The sequence below is a fragment of the Notamacropus eugenii genome, chromosome 4, assembly GCF_028372415.1.
Source record: "Notamacropus eugenii isolate mMacEug1 chromosome 4, mMacEug1.pri_v2, whole genome shotgun sequence".
NCBI classification, from domain to species: domain Eukaryota; kingdom Metazoa; phylum Chordata; class Mammalia; order Diprotodontia; family Macropodidae; genus Notamacropus; species Notamacropus eugenii.
Genome location: NC_092875.1, coordinates 298,639,635 through 298,657,124, shown reverse-complemented (window position 1 = coordinate 298,657,124; position 17,490 = coordinate 298,639,635). Strand labels below are relative to the sequence as shown.

Genomic DNA, 17,490 nt, shown 5'->3' with positions numbered 1-17,490 from the left:
ATAGGTTGTTCTAGTTAATAGAGAGATATTTCTTCCATTGATGGACTACTAATATTAATTTTTTTAATATGTCATGCTAAAATACTGAATTCCAAAGCAATCCTGGGCATCTTTTCAGGATTTGTCAATGTCCTAGGGTCATCATAATGAATTTTAGTTATCCATGAGAAAATTAGATAATGAATGTAGAGCTATCAAATGCTATGTGAAAGTAAGATATTTGTTATGATTTTATGCTTAAACGTAGGTGGTATAGAAGAGTGGGTTGTTTTGTGTATTTTCCAGTTGGCTTTTAAAAACAAATCTCTGGTATCAGCTCATTTACTTGCATAAAAGTGTGGAAGAGCTGATTAGAGGAGATTTCTGGTTGATGGAATGTCAGATAATCCAGCTTTTTAGTCTAGTTCATTGTGCCAAGTACAGTTTTCTTCCTCCTCTGCCACCTACTTACTTCTTAAACTTAAAAAGTGAGACAGGACTGTAAGACACTATTAATATGTAAATACTGGACCTACTTCTGTTTAATTTCACCTTACACTGAAGTAACTCTTTGATTAAAAAAAAGAGATTATTTACAATTTTCTTGGGGTTTTATTTTGGACCTTTGAAGGAAGATAAGAAATAATTTTGCAATAGACACATCTAAGACTGAGAAGGTACAAGATGTCTACTGAAAAGCAAGGATATTTTGGCAGACAGCACCACGATGTGATTCTAACTTTCATTCTCTCTCGTTCAAACTGCTTCTTCCATATTGTTTTCTTGACAAAAGCCTCCTGGGTAGTTGTTAATGAGTCACTGACAATCAGGTTCTCCTAAGAGACCTCTGGATAGGCCTGCTAATATATAACACCCTCTCTAGTTCCATATAGACAGACACAAAAGGGAAAATAGCACTGTGAATACCACATGCCTTAATGTAAATGTTTAGTTTAACTTCATATCCAAAATCTTTTAAAAAGGCCAGTCCTTGACTTTATTTTCAGGACCGGGTTTTGCCTGGAAAAATATTGGAATCATTTTAAGAGCTGGAAAGGATTGGGGAGATCATTTATTTCTCTCTATTTTTACTTTATAGGTAAAAAAAATTAAGTGTTTTGTCCAAAAAGTCATACAGCTAAGTAAATGGCATGATCAGGAAGAAATAAGACCCCAATCCTCTGATTGCAAATCTCTTGCTATTATCACTACAGTATACTGCATTTCATATGTACTTTTATAGTTACAAATTCCTATTTTCTAATCATTATCCATACTATATCATTATCATCTTCATTTTATAAATCAGAAAGACAAAGCTATGTCAATATGGCAGAAACAAATGGATGAATGATTGCTTTTTCAGGTGATTTATCTGACTACGCTACAGCAAAAATCACAAAGAATTTATAATCATGCAATAATCTGCAATATTGCTCAACTGGTTATTTTTTCTGAGATAAATCCAATTCAACTCAACAAACATTTATCAAGAACCTACTATGTACTTGTGTGCTAGGCTTTTGGGATACGAGGACAGAAACAAAATGGATTTTGCCTACAAGGAGTTTACACATTACTGAGAAGATACAGCATGCATACAAGTAAATACAAAATAATTTCAAGAAGAAGAGAATGCTAACAATCCATCAAAATAAATTTAGATATTTCCTAAGACAGAGAAACTTTAAGTACAATAAGTTTTGGTGTTATCAACATGATACCTAAATAACTAATTAAATAAAAAAAATTCAAACTGCTTAGGCAGCTTAGATAGGATACAAGGAAGACTTGGGGTCAAAACCTTCCTCAGACATTTACTAGCTATGTGACCTTGGGTAAGTCACTTGGCCTCTATGGACTTGAAGATCCCTTATATTTCTAAGTCTATGATCCAATGATCCTCTATGTGTTTAGTAAAAATTAGACAAATGATCTGGCTCATTGACACTTTTTTGACTGAGTTTCATCTAGATCTGCTAAATCCAGCTATTCAACTTAGTGATTCAACAAAGAAAGGCAGTGGGGTATAATAGTGGTATGGCAGTATGGTAGATGTGTAGTAGGAAAAGAGAGGGCCTTGGAGCCAGGTAGATATGAGTTCAAATCCTACCTCTGACACCTGTGTGATAGTGTGACAAGTCACTTAACCTCTCAGTGCTTTAAACACCATAAAGTATATGAACTGAAAGTCTAAAGACATTCAGTTGCAAAGGAGGAGTGCATTGCACAGGGAGTTTCTTCATCTAGGAATTCCTTATATCAATGACAATCACAGGTCCAGTCCCTAGCCAATTCAACACATTTTGGCTAATTCTCTGTACTTAAGGAACTTTAGCCAGGAACAGGAACACGATGATGATTCCCTAGGTGCCCTTACGGAGCTGGCAGTTTAGAAGGAACACTGATAACTATAATATAAATGACACAGCTAAGGCAGAAAATAGCACTTCATTATTTCTTTTAAAAAAGATGCTACCTACAGTCATATAGCATGTATATAGTTTTCATTTTCACATATTCATATGAGTGATTGACCAGTGCCAGGTTATATAACTTCATTTCATACAACTTGAAGGTATTCTGAAAAAACAACATGACAACAACCACTGCCCCACCCCCAGGGTTTGTACAAAACATGAACTGGCAAAAGGCAAAGCATTACCTGCAGTTGGTCTCAAATGCTGCTCTGTTAGATCATCCTCACAGACTCGGACTCCCAAAGATACAGTTTCTGGAGAGGAATGATCATAACACTAATGAATCATCAGCTTCATTTCCACATTTCCTCAAAAACCAAAAGTACCATTTTTTGAGGATTCAAAAACAGAAAAAGCTTCCACCTAAGAAGTACCATCAATGAATATGTATTAAGTGTCTACTATGTACCAGGCACTGTATTAACCATCATGGTGTAGACTGTTAAAACTAGAGAATCCCTGCCACTGTAATGCATACTGTTTTTCAACATGAGCCTGCTGAGTGATTTGATCAGACTCTGTATGCTACATAACCTTCAGCAAGAGAAATAAATATATAGTTTGAGAAAAATATGGCCACAGAAGAGGCTCATTCTGATCTTTAGGTTGGGTTTTAAAAAATTAGCATTCCAGCTATCCGAAAGGCCACAACAGCTTATAGATCTCATGTGTGGTTTTGGAAGGCACTGGTAATGTAACTGATTACAGGTTAGAGGGGTATGAGTTCAAGTGAAATTGTCATAATTGATCCTTTTTGTATTTTGCCAAGAGCCCAATAGGCACTCAACACATGCTAGTTCACGTAAGAGATCAGAGCTGAGCACCAGGATGGAAAGCTTCTCATCCTTCTTAAGAGGGGTGAGACATCAAGGTCAAGTGAATGAAGTAACAAAAGTAGTCCAAGCATGAAGCCAGACTCTGAATTAGTAAATGATGAGTTGGCCAAACCCAAATCAACCAGAAACAAGATTACAGATTGGAATGAATATCAAGCCAAGATAGGCAGGCCATATGGAGGCAAGTATTAGGACAACACTGTCACAGACTGCAAATGTCCACGCTTTTTGTCCCTCCTCATAGGAAAAAGTGACCATGTAACCCAATGACCACTTAGAGCTCTTGTAAATTCAGGTCTAACTATATGTCTCATAGAGTTTCGTTGAGTTCTCTGAAAATATGTTCTAATAAATTACTTTTGCAGCTCAGGATTAGGGCAACTATGAAATAGTGAGTTGAAAGGTATATATGTCACAATTAAAGACCAAATGCTGGTTAATTAACACAGCATGGAGGAATGATTATGATATTCTTGAATTATGTTTCTGTTTATATTTTTATTCCCAAAACTAATTGTTTATTTAATTAAGTTGTGCCTTGAGTTTAGGTCATTAGTACATAAAAGCTGTTCATATTACATGAGTATTACATTTCAGAGTCAAGTCAGTATCATCAAATAGTTTCATGTGGTAATGATTCCGATCAAGGCTGAAGGCTTTCATTAAACAAGTAACCTTCAAAACAGGGGGTACACAAAGGCATATTTATTTAATTTACTAATTGTTCTTCCTGCTGTGAACATTAGCTTTTGGTCTTTAGTTGTAACACACACACAAATACACACAAACAAACATCACAAATACAGTTTTAAGAAAGAGCAGTAAATGAGTGTTAAATTATAACAAATTCTCCCCTCAAATATTTCTTTATTCCTAGCTCCTCATGCTTAATAATTTCAAACTAATCATTGAACAAGAAACATTAATTTATTACTTTAATATAATTCCTGGAATAATTGCTAGATTATATGAAAAAGAGGAGGAGCTATTCAATTCTAAGGAAAGAACAAAAATTGTTACTAGAGACTTGGAAACCAAGGTCACAGTATAAGTGATTTATATTTAGTAGAAGTCTAGTATAACTCTTTCATTTCAGAGATGGGAAAATTAAAGTTAAGTGACTTGTCCAAGGTCACACAGACAGTAAGAATCAGAGACAGATTTTAACCCAGGTTCTATGACTCTGAAATCAGTGCTCTTTCTAGTATACGATATGATTTGAAAGAGAAGTAGGGAGATAGTACACCACAGCAGGTGTGGCAGCAGATAAAGTGGCAATCCTGGAGTCAGGAAAACTCATCTATCTTCCTGAGTTCAAACCTAGCCTCAGATACTTACTAGCTATGTGACCCCAGACAAGTACTTAACCCTGTTTGCCTCAATTTCCTTATGTGTAAAATGAACTGGAGGCAGAAATGACAAATCACTCCACTATCTTTGCCCATAGAACCCCAAATGGGGTCATAACGAGTTGAACATGCCTGAACAACAACACCATAGCACCTAGCTGATCTGGATCAATTCAAATCACCAGGTAGAGTTGAACTACATCCTAGGGTACTGAATATTGTAGCTGCACCATGTATAGGGTTTAGCCAAGTATTTTACAATGTCAATATCTATCATATGACTCTTATAGACATGATATGTGGGCTAGAAAATAGTATCATTGTGTGGATTTGGAACTAAATACATGGCAGAACCCCAAAAGTAGTCATTAATTTTTCAAGCTCAGCTTGTTCTCCAGTGGAGTGCCCCAGGGCTGGACTTGTGCTGTTATGTTTTAATCTTAGGCCTGAGACAAGGGTGTGGTGGGTGTGCCCAGTAATACTTTAATCTGCCCCAAAGGGAGAGAATGACCCCTTGAAGTGAAGGCTGTCAGGGGTGGGAGTTGCTTTCTCAGTTTCTGGGGACACTGGGTTTCTGCAGTCCATGTCGCTTCTACTCTTATCCCCTTCCTCTGCTTTCCTCTCATTTCCCCCAGCTGCAGTCCCCAATAGCTAGCATTTATATAGTGTTTTAAGGTTTGTAAAGCACTTGACATATGTCAACTCATTTGATCCTCCCAACAACACTGTATGGTAGATATTACTATGACTTTCCTTAGGATCCTATGCTCTATCTACTGTATCACCTGGCTAGAGGGCTGTTTTTGCTTGATGGAGCCTAACTTCTGTTAGAGTCAGATCTGTCTTCCTTTTTCCCCAGTCACAGGATCTCCTTTTTTTTTAAGACAGGTCAGGGAAAAAGCAGAGACTTTTTTCCCCACTTCAGTCCTGATTATTTTTCCCCTCATGGATCAGCCCATAAAATGTTGCCCTGGGACTTTGGTTGATATGATCGGGGAAGGCAAATTTAAAAATTTTAAAGGATGGATGTCACTAGTTCTTTTACTGGTCCTTTATGGTAAAGTTCAGTGTAAGGGGAAAAGGGTCCAATTGGAAAGATTTCTTGTTTTAGCCCATATGATAAGCTTAAAAGGGTTGTTATTTTAAAATAAAGGGCTGTTTATGATTAAAAGCAAACCTCTGCCAATTTTTATCTTTTAAAGTAAGTTTAGAAGTTAATTAAAAATAAGTTTCATGAAGTTTTACTTTTTTTCAGTTTGATGAAAAAAATGCCCTTTATGATTGAGTATTCAATAAGCATTCACCTTAAAAAGCACACCTGGGAATGCATCCTAATTAAACGTATGAAGCACACATAAATTCAATGCTTATCAAATTTTCAGATGACACAAAATTAGAAATGATACTTAAGGTGTGAGGTGATAGAATCCCAGTTCAAAAAGGGCATGGCAGATTAGATTATTGGGACAAGTCTAACAAGATGAAATTTAATAGGGATAATATGTATATGAGATTAGAAGCGCAGGGTGACAAAAAGGCATGGATAGATAGCATTGACCTGGAGAAAAAAATCTAGGAGTTTTCAAGGACTGTGAACTCAGGAGTTGAGAGTGTGATATAAAGGTTGAAAAGAATTGAAAGATGCAATTTAAGATGTGTTAAGAGAGGGACAGTGTTTCAGACTAGGGAAGAGGTGAGCATAGTGTCATTGTACCATGCTGTATCAGACCATTTCTGAAGCATTGATTCACTTGTGGGCATCACATTTTAGTAAGGTCATTGATAAGCTGTAGAATGATCTGAGGAGGGCCACCAGGATGGTAAAGGGCCTTGAGATCATTTTGGTTTTTTTATTCGTTTGAATTGTACCATTTCCTTCTCCAGCTCATTTGACAGATGAGGAAACTGAGGCAAACAAGGTTGAGTGACTTGCCCAGGGTCACACAGCTAATAAGTGTCTGAGGCCAAATTTGAACTCGGGTCTTCCTGACTCTAGGTTTGGCACTCTATCCACACTGTGCCACTTAGTTGCCCATTCCTCTCAATTAGAGTTCTACAAAAACTGGTATGGTTGCCTTGATAGGTAATGGCTTTCTCATCCTTCCATGTCTTTGGGCAAAAGCTGGTTAAGGACCTCTTGTACGGTTTGGTATTCAAGGAATAATTTTTCCCATGTGCATATGTGCATACCTTGGACTAGAGAGTGTTTGAAGTCCCTTCAAACTCAGATTCTACAATTTGGCAAAATCCAGTTGATTATTACTCATGAAGCCCACCCTACCCTGCAAAACTATCATCTCATCCCCACCCCCACATAGCAAATGCTTAATCAGCAAATCCAAGTGTGATCAATTTGAACAGCATTAGTCTTTTGACTAAGAGTGTAGTTGTCAGTAAGAGCTACTTTGTCCACAATTAGTGGTGAGGGGGCAAACAAGGGTAACTGCTTCTCAGGAATATAGTCTTATCCATTGTTTAAACATATACTTCCAAATGTTTCAACTTAAAATGCAAAAGACCTCTATTTATATTTTTTTATTTACATATAAACGTTAATGAATGACTAACATCCTACCAGTATTTCAGATAAGGGCAAAAAACCCCTTTCATATAACAAAAATAATTAACTCTTGTATAGGTCTTACTGTGTCTGAGGCACTGGGCTAAGTTCTTCCTAATTATTATTTCATTTGATCCTTCCAACATGTATAGGAGGTAGGTGCTATTATTATCCCCATTTTACAGAGGAGGAAACTGAGGCAGAGTTTTTTTTAAGTGACTTGCCCAGGATCACACAGCTAGTAAAAGTCTGAGGTTAGATCTGAACTTACGTCTTCCTCCCTGGAGGCCTGGCACATTGTCCACTCTGCCATCTTGCTGCCTCAATTCATTGTGTGGCCACTGGGAGCAGTGACCTCATACTAAAGTTTATGTTTATATTATACACCTATTTGTAACCAAATTATCTAAATCTTTGTTTTTCCTCATCAGGACTTGTTGCTCATAAGAAGGAAAGGACAGCGAGATACAGAATGCACCACAGAAAATCGCAAATAGTCTCTCTCATGAGACTTTGGGATTTTGAAATCCTGTTTTTAGCACATCCTGACTACAGATTCATAGATCCAGAGTCCATACAAAAGTTTATTTTAAAATTATCACTATTTTATATGAATAAATTTTGAATGATTTCACTGATACTAATCTTTATTGCAAAAAAAATTTCTTGTATGAACACATGGTGAACACAATTTTAAAAAGCTGGTTTTGGGGAGGACAGATTAGGACCTGAGATTACACCAGTGCAGAGGAATTCCTGGGGTGGAAATGTATCTGTAACTTAGAAACTTATGCCTTTGCCTCAGGAAAAGTTAAATGATTTTTTTTTCAAGGTCACATAGCTGGTATGCGTCAGAGAGTGGACTTGAACTCACATCTTCTTGACTCCAATGAAAGCAACAGCATTAGTCTTGACTAAGAGTGTAGTTGTCAGTAAGAGCTACTTTGTCCACAATTAGTGGTGAGGGGGCAAACAAGGGTAACTGCTTCTCAGGAATATAGTCTTATTGTCCACTATACCAAAACTGTCTTTTTCCTTGCATTTTGATAATTTCTCTAGTCCCTCCCCACAATACATCCACCACAAAAAAGTCATGTTATATATCATAGAATTTTAGACACATTTCCTACAATTGAAAAGGCAAAACAGATTAATTCGAAAGGTCTCAAGTGGATTTGAACTCATTCCTGGGGATTCTGAAATGTCTGTTAATCCCTGAGGAGAGGGAAAGGCCTGTGGTTCCATCCCCAAGCTAACATTGGCTATTTCTCCGTACGTGGGTCACAATTCTCATAAATCTAACAATGGAGAAACACAATGCAAAGTTTTAAGAGGATTTGTCCTTTTGCCCACACTTAGGAAGTTCTAAGTTCTCAATAGGTCTAATTTTAACAGTATTTGAGGGGTCTCTTGAGACTTTCCTGGGCACATAATGATGTTTGACTAGGAAAGGAAATAGCATAGCTATGCAGCAAAAAAGGAGACAGGGCAGCCATAGTGGCCCCAGAAGAATCGATAGTCAAGAAATACCAAAAGATCTAGATTGATATATGCCAAGTTTAATTTTTTTTTTAATTTATGAAATAAACAGGCATTTCCGTAATTGAGTAGAATAAAAATGCTGATTGCACATGAAACTGCAAATTTATTGTGGGCGACTTGCTAGTCCTTTTAAATATAAAATAAAGTTATCATGGAAATTTCTTTTTTTCCTTACCATCTCTTGATTTATTCTCAGAGTATATGAAACTCTATTGATAATGTATTTAATTTTGACACTCATTTGTACATTACATGAGTTTAAAGAGATAGGAAATTCCTGTTTTAGAGTACTGTATGCTGCATACTAAGGATTTTAATATATTTTAGGGTTCAAAACAGTGGTAGATAAAAGAATGCACATGAGTGCATGAAAAAGTATTTATTAAGTGCTTACTATGTGCAAAGCATTGTGCTAAGTGCTGGGGTCACACATGGAAAAGTAAGACAGTCTTGGCTCTCAAGGAGTTCAAATTCTAAAGGGGGAGACAACGCGTACAATTGGAGGTTTCAGCTGCAAGTCAGATAGAAAGGCCCATTGGTCTTTAAGGCCTAGTGGGAAAGCAAATGGTAGCACATTTTTGATATTATGTCTATTAATAAAACCACACCTATTGGACCCTTTGACAATGCCAGGGATTTTGGTGGTAAGAAAGGAGAGGAAGCAAGAATATAGATAGAGAAGGGAAAAGATAAACCATTGGGAGCATAGTGGATAGAGTTCCTGGCTGGAGTCACCAAGACTCATTTTCCTGAGTTCAAATCTGGCTTCAGACACTTCCTAGCTGTGTGACCCTGTGCAAATCATTTAACCCTGTTTGACTCAGTTTTCTCATTTGCAAAATGAGCTGGAGGAAGACATGGTAAACCACTCCAGTATCCATGCCAAGAAAGCCTTGAATGGGATTCTGACGGGTCAGACACAACTGAAAATAACATAAAATGAACAACAACAACATGATGTGGAGTTCCAAATCAGAGGACACAGATCGAGTCCCAGACTGACTTCTGTCAGGCACAGTTCTCTGAGTCTCAGGCTCCTGTTCTGAGAAGTGGAGACAACAATATGGACTCTACTGAACTCACAGAGTTGTAACACTAACTGAAACAACATGGAAAAGTGCTGCAAAATCTTGTTGTTGTTGTTCAGTCATTTCTGATCCTTTGTGACCCCATTTAGGGTTTTCTTGGCAAAGATACTGGAGTGATTTACCATTTCCTTCTCTGGCCCAGTTTACAGATGATGGAACTGAGGCAAACAGGGTTAAGTGACTTGCCCAGGGTCACACAGCTAGTAAGTGTCTGAGGCCAGATTTGGACTTAGGAAAATGAGTCTTCCTAGCTTTCGGCCTGAATTCTATCCACTGTGCCATCAAGCTTCTATAAAGTGTAAATTAAAATAATATTACACCACGATTGGAGGAAATTACTTCGATTTTATTTTTTCCCCCTTGGCTGACAAAAATTTTTCAGGTTCTATGTATATGTTATGATAGAGTAACAGCTTTTTAAGCAACAAGTAGCATAAAAAAGACAAAGACAAAAAATAGTAATTGAACTTCCAAGAAGACATTGCATATCATCTTAATGAATGATTCATAGTCATCTGGACAATACATTGAAAACTAGACCATAACTCCATCAGCTGTGGAACACTGACTCAGACGAATGGTTTTACAAAAGCAACTAATTCAGCCTCCTGCCTTGTTTTTCCTTTAATACTGTACTGTAGGTGTAAATGTTTGAAGAAAGTCGCTTTTGAGTTATCATATACACTAATTAGTCTAAGGTACACACATGTGGCTACTGAATGTAGTCTTAGAACTTATTTCCCCAAAATAACAGGTTCTGGTATTGTACTTTAGTACAAGGTACTTCTTAATAAGAGAATCATGAATCGAACGCCCATGAAATTTATTTGTCACATGGTGGGTTCCTCTCTTCTTCATCCACAGTACTTTAACACATGATCCTTTTTAATTAGTGATATGAAAAATACTGAAATTACATTAGCTTTATCCTATATTTTGATCTATTTTGTGGTTTTGTTAAAGGGGTGTAGGAGATCCCATTTTATTGGCTAATAACAAAGAGTGCACTGGTACCAAGAAATGATTTTAAAAAATAGAAGGATATGTCCAGTGCTTATGAGAGGATAAGGACAAGATGTGGCTGGATGGTGTTTGCCTCACTGGAGAAAGTATCACAGATTGACTGACACCTCAGAAGCCACTCCCCATCTGGACCTCATTTCTAAGATCGCAATAGCCTCTTCTCTTAAGTGTGAATTTCTTTTTTACTTATCCCTGTATTTATTTGGCCAATATTCTGTTACTATCCTGGTTTCCATTCCTACCTCAACAGGTTGGTTAAAATGGCAAAAGTGAAATAAATTTAATATCTGAAACTTACAGCAGTCTCTAAACTTTTAAAAAACTTGGCAACATTATGCCAGCCTTCATGACTCTTCTCCCATTCTTCCAGACTGACACCTTGTCACACTTGCTCTCTAATTCATTCATGTAATTAGTTCTCTTCCCTGTATCCCCTCCCCCAAAGTGTCAGAATTTCTATATTTTTAAGAGTATCTGTGGGTTCATAAGGGGAGGAAGGAAAGAAATTGTGAAAAGTAAGACCACTTTAGGGAGATATCCCCTATGGGGATTCTCCTGGATAGGTCCAATTTAATGATACCCCAGGCCCTAAATATTTCCTCCTACATTTTTGGAAGGTGTTCACCTCATTTTGTTGCAGTGGCTACATTACAAATTAAAAATTACTTTGTGTTAATAAACATCTTAAAACATGAATATTCTGGGTTTTTAAGGTGAATTCCAGACTGCTTTCCTCCTGACAACTAGTTGAAATTATCACTACCCAGAGAATTAGAATTCTAATTGGGGGCTGAGTGAGGAGGGCAGAAGGGAATTTTGGTTCAGTGAATAATACTTGGGATGAAGGAAGAGGAAATCCTATCCTGCCTTACTCCTTCCTACAGTGGGGATGATGAAGTATGGGCCTGGCTTTTCTTCCCCTCTTACTGTTCCTTCTCAATTAAACAATATTTTAAAAAAAGATACAGCAAACATACATAGTCTAGAAAAACAAATTCCCACACTGGCCATGTCCAAAAATAAGTGTTTCATTCTGGATCTCAAATCTATCTTTAATTACATCTCTCTCTGTTGACTTGCCCAGGATCATACAATTAGTAAGTGTCTGAGGCCAGATTTGAAGTCAGGTGCCCCTGACTTCAAGGCAGATGCTCTATCCACTGCACCACTTAGTTGCCATATCCTTTTCTCTTTAGTTTTTTCCCCTCTTGGTAAACCTGTCCACTCCCACAGTTTCAAGTATTATTCTATGGAGAGAACTTCCCAATTTGTATTTTTTTACATCTGGCCTTTCTCTTGAACTTCAGAGCCACATTTCCAATCGCCTGTTGGAAAGCTCAACTTGAATTTTTAGGTTATCAAATTATTGAGCTTATTGTTTCTCTCCCAAAGCTTTCCTTTTCTTATAAAATCCCCATTTTGTTTTGCTAGCTCCATCATTCATCTTAGAAGAAAGTCTCTGTAAAACACAGCATTTGGAGAAAATTGAGCTTTAAAGGAACTGGTTATTCAGAAACATCATCTGGAGGTCCTAGTGTACCCAAGGGTACCTGACTATAAAGCTCTTGGAAGGTTTTGGGACCAAAATCTGTCTGATATGATTCAAGAAATTATTCTTTTCCAAGAAGTCTTCATATATGTCACTCATATGAATAAACACAGAGCAAGTTGCACTTCATTGCTTCCACTATTAGGCCCAGTGGTTCTAAGATTCAACACAGGGTTTGGATTCTGTACCTGCCCATTGAAGAATAAAATGCTTCACTTCTCATGGATCAGACTCAGGTTCCCATATAACCTTTCCAGTTAAGGTTGCCTTCTTTCCTCAACTTTGCCACCATCCCTCTCACTCCCGCCTATAGAGCCATACATTTTTTTTTGTTGAGTGCTATCAATTTTAGCTCTGCAATCTTCCTTGAATCTATTCCTTCCAACCCCTAGCTAAAACCTTCATTTCTTGTTAACTAGACTAATGAAAACATCTTCTAAACTGCTCTTCTGAACTCTGACTCTGATCCATTTTACACATTGCTAGCAGTTCAGTCTTCCAAATGCAGGAATGACAGTATTACTCTACTGCTTTGGAACCTTTAATGTCTTTCTATTATCAACTGATCTCCAGGTCATGCTTGCTTAAAAGACTATTTTGCAGAAAACTTACACAAGGTAGGCATTCACATGGTGATCAGAAGAAGCAATACAAGAACACTCTCAAGGTCTCTCTGAAGAACTTTGGAGTTGATTGGGTGACATGGGAGATGCTGACGCAGGACTGCCCAGCATGGAGTACCCATCAAAGATGGCACTGTGCTCTATGAGCAAAGCAGAATTGAAGTAGCTCAAAAGAAATGTGACAAGTGCTGAATTAAAGACTCTACCCCAAATGTTCACATGGAATATGTGTGCCTGACCTGTGGTAGAGCATTCTAAGTTCATATTGATCTCATCAGCCACATCTGGACAAACTAATTTGACTCTAACATAGTGATGGAATTTCAGTCCTCCTTGAGAGTGGACAACAATCAACCAAAGCAGACCGCTCACTGGTGCATTATGCTCTCCCTGTCTTTTGATATTTCAATTTTATGCCATTTTGTATTCCTTAAATTCTTTTATCTTCCTCCCCAGGTGTGCTTATACAGATCGTTCCCATACTTGAAGGCCTAGCTCAAATGCCTCTTCTTCTAGGAAGTCTTCCCCCTGAAGCAAACTCTCCTTCTAAATTAATATGAAATTTCGCTTGTAATTCTTTGCTTTGTAGATTAGTTATTCGTGTACTTGTCTTATCTCCCCAACTTGACTGAAATCTCCTTAAGACTGAGACTCAGAAGTATGTTTTCTTTTAAATCTTCCACAAAGCCTAGTAAGGTAACTTGAACGTAATAGGTATTCAATAACTGATCGTTGCATACTCGCATGTATACACGCATGCATGCATGAACAAATGAACAAATTATCCTGCCACAAATACATATTTAATTTCTATTTCTCTTGTCATTTATGCTACTACAATGCAATAGTAGCTTGGAATGGCCTATTTAAATGCTGACTATAGGCCGGGGCTACTAATGATAACTCATTTTTCTCAACTAATTTGTAGACAGCATAAATCCTCTTAAAATTTCATTTTATTTAATAATTTTCCTCATAGAAATTCTGCCTTACATGCACACACTTCTGGTATATTTCTTGGTTGCAGGTTTTGTCTCTGTTTTGAAACAAAAGGGACAAATCTGGACTCTAAACCTGGTGTCAGTATAGTATTGATTTAAATAAAGATATGATATTATTCAATTTTGAAAGTATCTATAGTTTCACTGACCAACATGCTGCCCAAATACCAGGTGCAAAGTACTTGTAGACCTCCTCACATTCTTTGGTTAACATTGCCAGTCAAAGATTCTCATTTGTTGGCACATTTTGTGGCCTCCTCCAGGTTCCTCATAAATATATAACACACCACTGGTCCCATACACTGATCCCTGCTCTATCCACTATTAACCTCTTTTCATGCTGAGAGCTGGCCATTTATTTCTACCCTCTGCTTCCTATCTCATAACTAGTTTTTAATCCATGACAGACCCTTACCTTCTACCCCATGGTTACCAAGTTTTCTCAATAGTCTCTTATGGAGGCTTTGTAAAAGGCCTTTTGAAATGATAAATAAAGGCTATCCACTGGTGCTTCTTTATCCAGTTTCCTTAACTCTTTCAAAGATTTCTTATGGAGGCATAATTTACCATCAATGAAGTCACATTGGTTTGTCTCAATCAGGTATATCTTTTGGCATTAAAATCTTAAGTCAGCTTCATTGAAATGTTTTTATGTGATATATCGCATCTGTTTTTAACTCACATGGTTGGGGTTATCTTTAAGGCCTTCTGTAATGACAGGTAGACTCTACTGTGACTTTTAAAAGTACTACTTTTAATCACTACAATCATCACAGAACTGAATCACACAACTACTTTTCTTTTCAATTTCAGCAGGTAGATTGAATGATCTTGTAGTTGCCGAAGTTTTAATACAATTATATTTAACGACTAGGTTCTTTTTTCCTTCCTTCCTTCCTTCCTTCCTTCCTTCCTTCCTTCCTTCCTTCCTTCCTTCCTTCCTTCCTTCCTTCCTTCCTCCTTCCTTCCTTCCTTCCTTCCTTCCTTCCTTCCTTCCTTCCTTCCTTCCTTCCTTCCTTCCTTCCTTCCTTCCTTCCTTCCTTCCTTCCTTCCTTCCTTCCTTTCTTCCTTCCTTTCTTCCTTCCTTCCTTCCTTCCTTTCTCCCTCCCTTCCTTTCTTTTTCCTTTCCTCTTTCTTTCTTTCCTTCTTTCTTTCTATCTCATAATTTACTTTGCTGAAGTCACATTGATCCCTTCCGATGATTTCTTTCCTTTCCTTCTTTCATCTTTGTTTGTGAAATCATTTTATTTTTTTTTGTTCCTAAGACTTAGCACTCTTCTGTTTCCACATTGACAATTCAGTTCACTCTTCCCTGCCATATATATTAATAAAGGTGAAAGCTCTGTGCTGCGAGTCCACATTTTCCTCCTGTGCTGATTGATTATGAGAACACATTTACAAGTTAGAAACAGGACTGTGCTCTATGTCTAGAGAGCTGGACTGTACACCACGAGTGGATGCAACCTGTCCCTTGTCTTCATTAATATATTACTCTAATCAACCAGACAAAGCAACCCCAGAAAAAGGCTTGAGTAGCTGAAGAGAATGTCCTTAGTAAGACTTAAAGATTTCTACAGATTCTCTTTAAGTGACCACTTTGCCGGCTAGTGGCCTAATGAGCTCAGAGTTTCTCATTTTAAAATTAATTTTAATTCATTCTAACAATAAAGTTTGGAGAGACAGCTTTAGTTATCTTGCATAACTTTTATAGTTACAGGGGAGGGTAGGAGCATGTGAAAAGAGGAAGCGGAACAGTATACATTTTTCCAAATACAAAGAAGTTTTCTTCTTTGTCTAATGAGCCATCTGCCTCTGCTTAAGGGGAATGTAAATTTTGTGGAGGAAATGGTAACAAGAGGAAAGGCATCTCCCCTTTTTATCTCTGTGCTTATTTTTGTTTTGAGGTTGGATTTGGCAGTCTCTCTTATGCTGGAAGTGTATTGGCTACTCATGAGCCTAATCCCCCAGAAATTTTGACCTCTTTTCCCCACCTGGACAAGTTTGTTCCTCTACAGGCAGCCTGATGGCCCTCTCCCAGGGACTTACCAAATTGGTGCCAAACAGTGCTAATATCCAATTAGGTTTAGTTCTACTGTGGCTCAGAACTCCCCAACTAGAGCAATCCACCAGTTTCAGCTTTCCTGAATAGCAGGGATTACCTGTGTCACCATGACCAGATGGCTTAACTATATTCTTGGTAAATTACACAGTAGTGCTTTCCTGGCTAAAAGGTGTAATTCAAGCTGATCATTTTTTCACATTTATTTCTTTTAGACACAGCTAAGATTATACTTGTCTAATAAAAGAAATTTCCCTTATTTTCTGGAGAGTGGAAAGAATTCTGGACTTAGTGTCAGGAACCAGTGGGTTCAAATCTTGTCTCTGACATTTATCCGCTTTATGATCATGGACAAGCCTCTTAGATTTTTAGTTTTGGGATATTGATACCTGTAGTACCAACCTCATAGGGTTATTGTGAGGATCGAATGAGATAACATATTGGTTGTCCCCAAAGTGCTAGGGCAGTTTTAAACTTTAAAAGCTGAAAGTCATGTAAGATTTAATAGCTTACACAGATTTTTAAATTTTAATACTTTAAAGCGATTTAAGCTTTAATAGCTTAAAATTGCACTATCACTTTTGGAAAACTCAACATTGAAGGGGTTTTTTTTTGCAAAGTTTAAAGTACTACTTAAACAATGTACTATTATCACTACTATTATTAAATTATAATACTAATAAGCAGTATTTTCCTCATAGTTACTTAAACATTTCTTAATTTTTTGGCTTTGGATTAAATATTTATTTATGAATGTATAGTTTTAATTTTTATAATTTACTCGGTTGTTTTGAAAAAAATTTCTCAGTGGGTCCTGTTGTTCAATTATCTGCAATAGGTATTCCTACTTTGAAATTCCTGTTATGGAAAGAACACTGGCATTTGGAATGATTTCCTTTTGATGATGCTAAATTGGATGATATAATCAGTATTACTCAGTGGGACTAATTCAATTCTTATACCAATGCCTATGAGCTAATAAGAAATGCACTCAATCAATAAGTGTCTCCAAGCAAGTTGTTCCAAAAGGCACATTTTTACACCATTAGAAAAATAAACATATGAGCCCTTACCTAGGATAATATCTTTAGTCAGATAAAATTGGATAGCTAAAATCCCATTTCTTTTCTCTTTTCTTTTTATTTGATCTATGTTGCATTTTTTACAAATGTCCCATCCCATAATATATGGGTTTTTTTGATAGATAAAGAAGCCAAGAATATAAAGTAATCAAGCCAGGATTAGAACATAGCTTCTGACTCTGGTGTTCAGTGATCAATCATTAAATATCCTTCTCCAGTGAAGTGATATTATGATTTACCAAAAGGCAGATATATATATATATATATATATATATATATATATATATATATATATATATATATATATATATGTAAATTC

The 17,490-nt window shown here is 36.9% G+C and overlaps 1 protein-coding gene across 7 annotated transcripts in view; it reads right to left on the bottom strand.

The window, feature by feature from the left end:
• ZFHX4 (zinc finger homeobox 4) overlaps positions 1–17,490 on the bottom strand; it is a 228,077-nt gene that overhangs the window by 29,683 nt on the left and 180,904 nt on the right. For 6 of the 7 annotated variants that reach the window (XM_072604925.1, XM_072604923.1, XM_072604922.1 and 3 more), the window contains one exon: positions 2,645–2,713. The exons of the other annotated variant lie outside the window; for it this stretch is intronic. In XM_072604925.1, the coding sequence (XP_072461026.1) occupies positions 2,645–2,713 (69 nt within the window). The remainder of the gene's footprint in view (positions 1–2,644; positions 2,714–17,490) is intronic. 7 annotated transcript variants of the gene reach the window in all.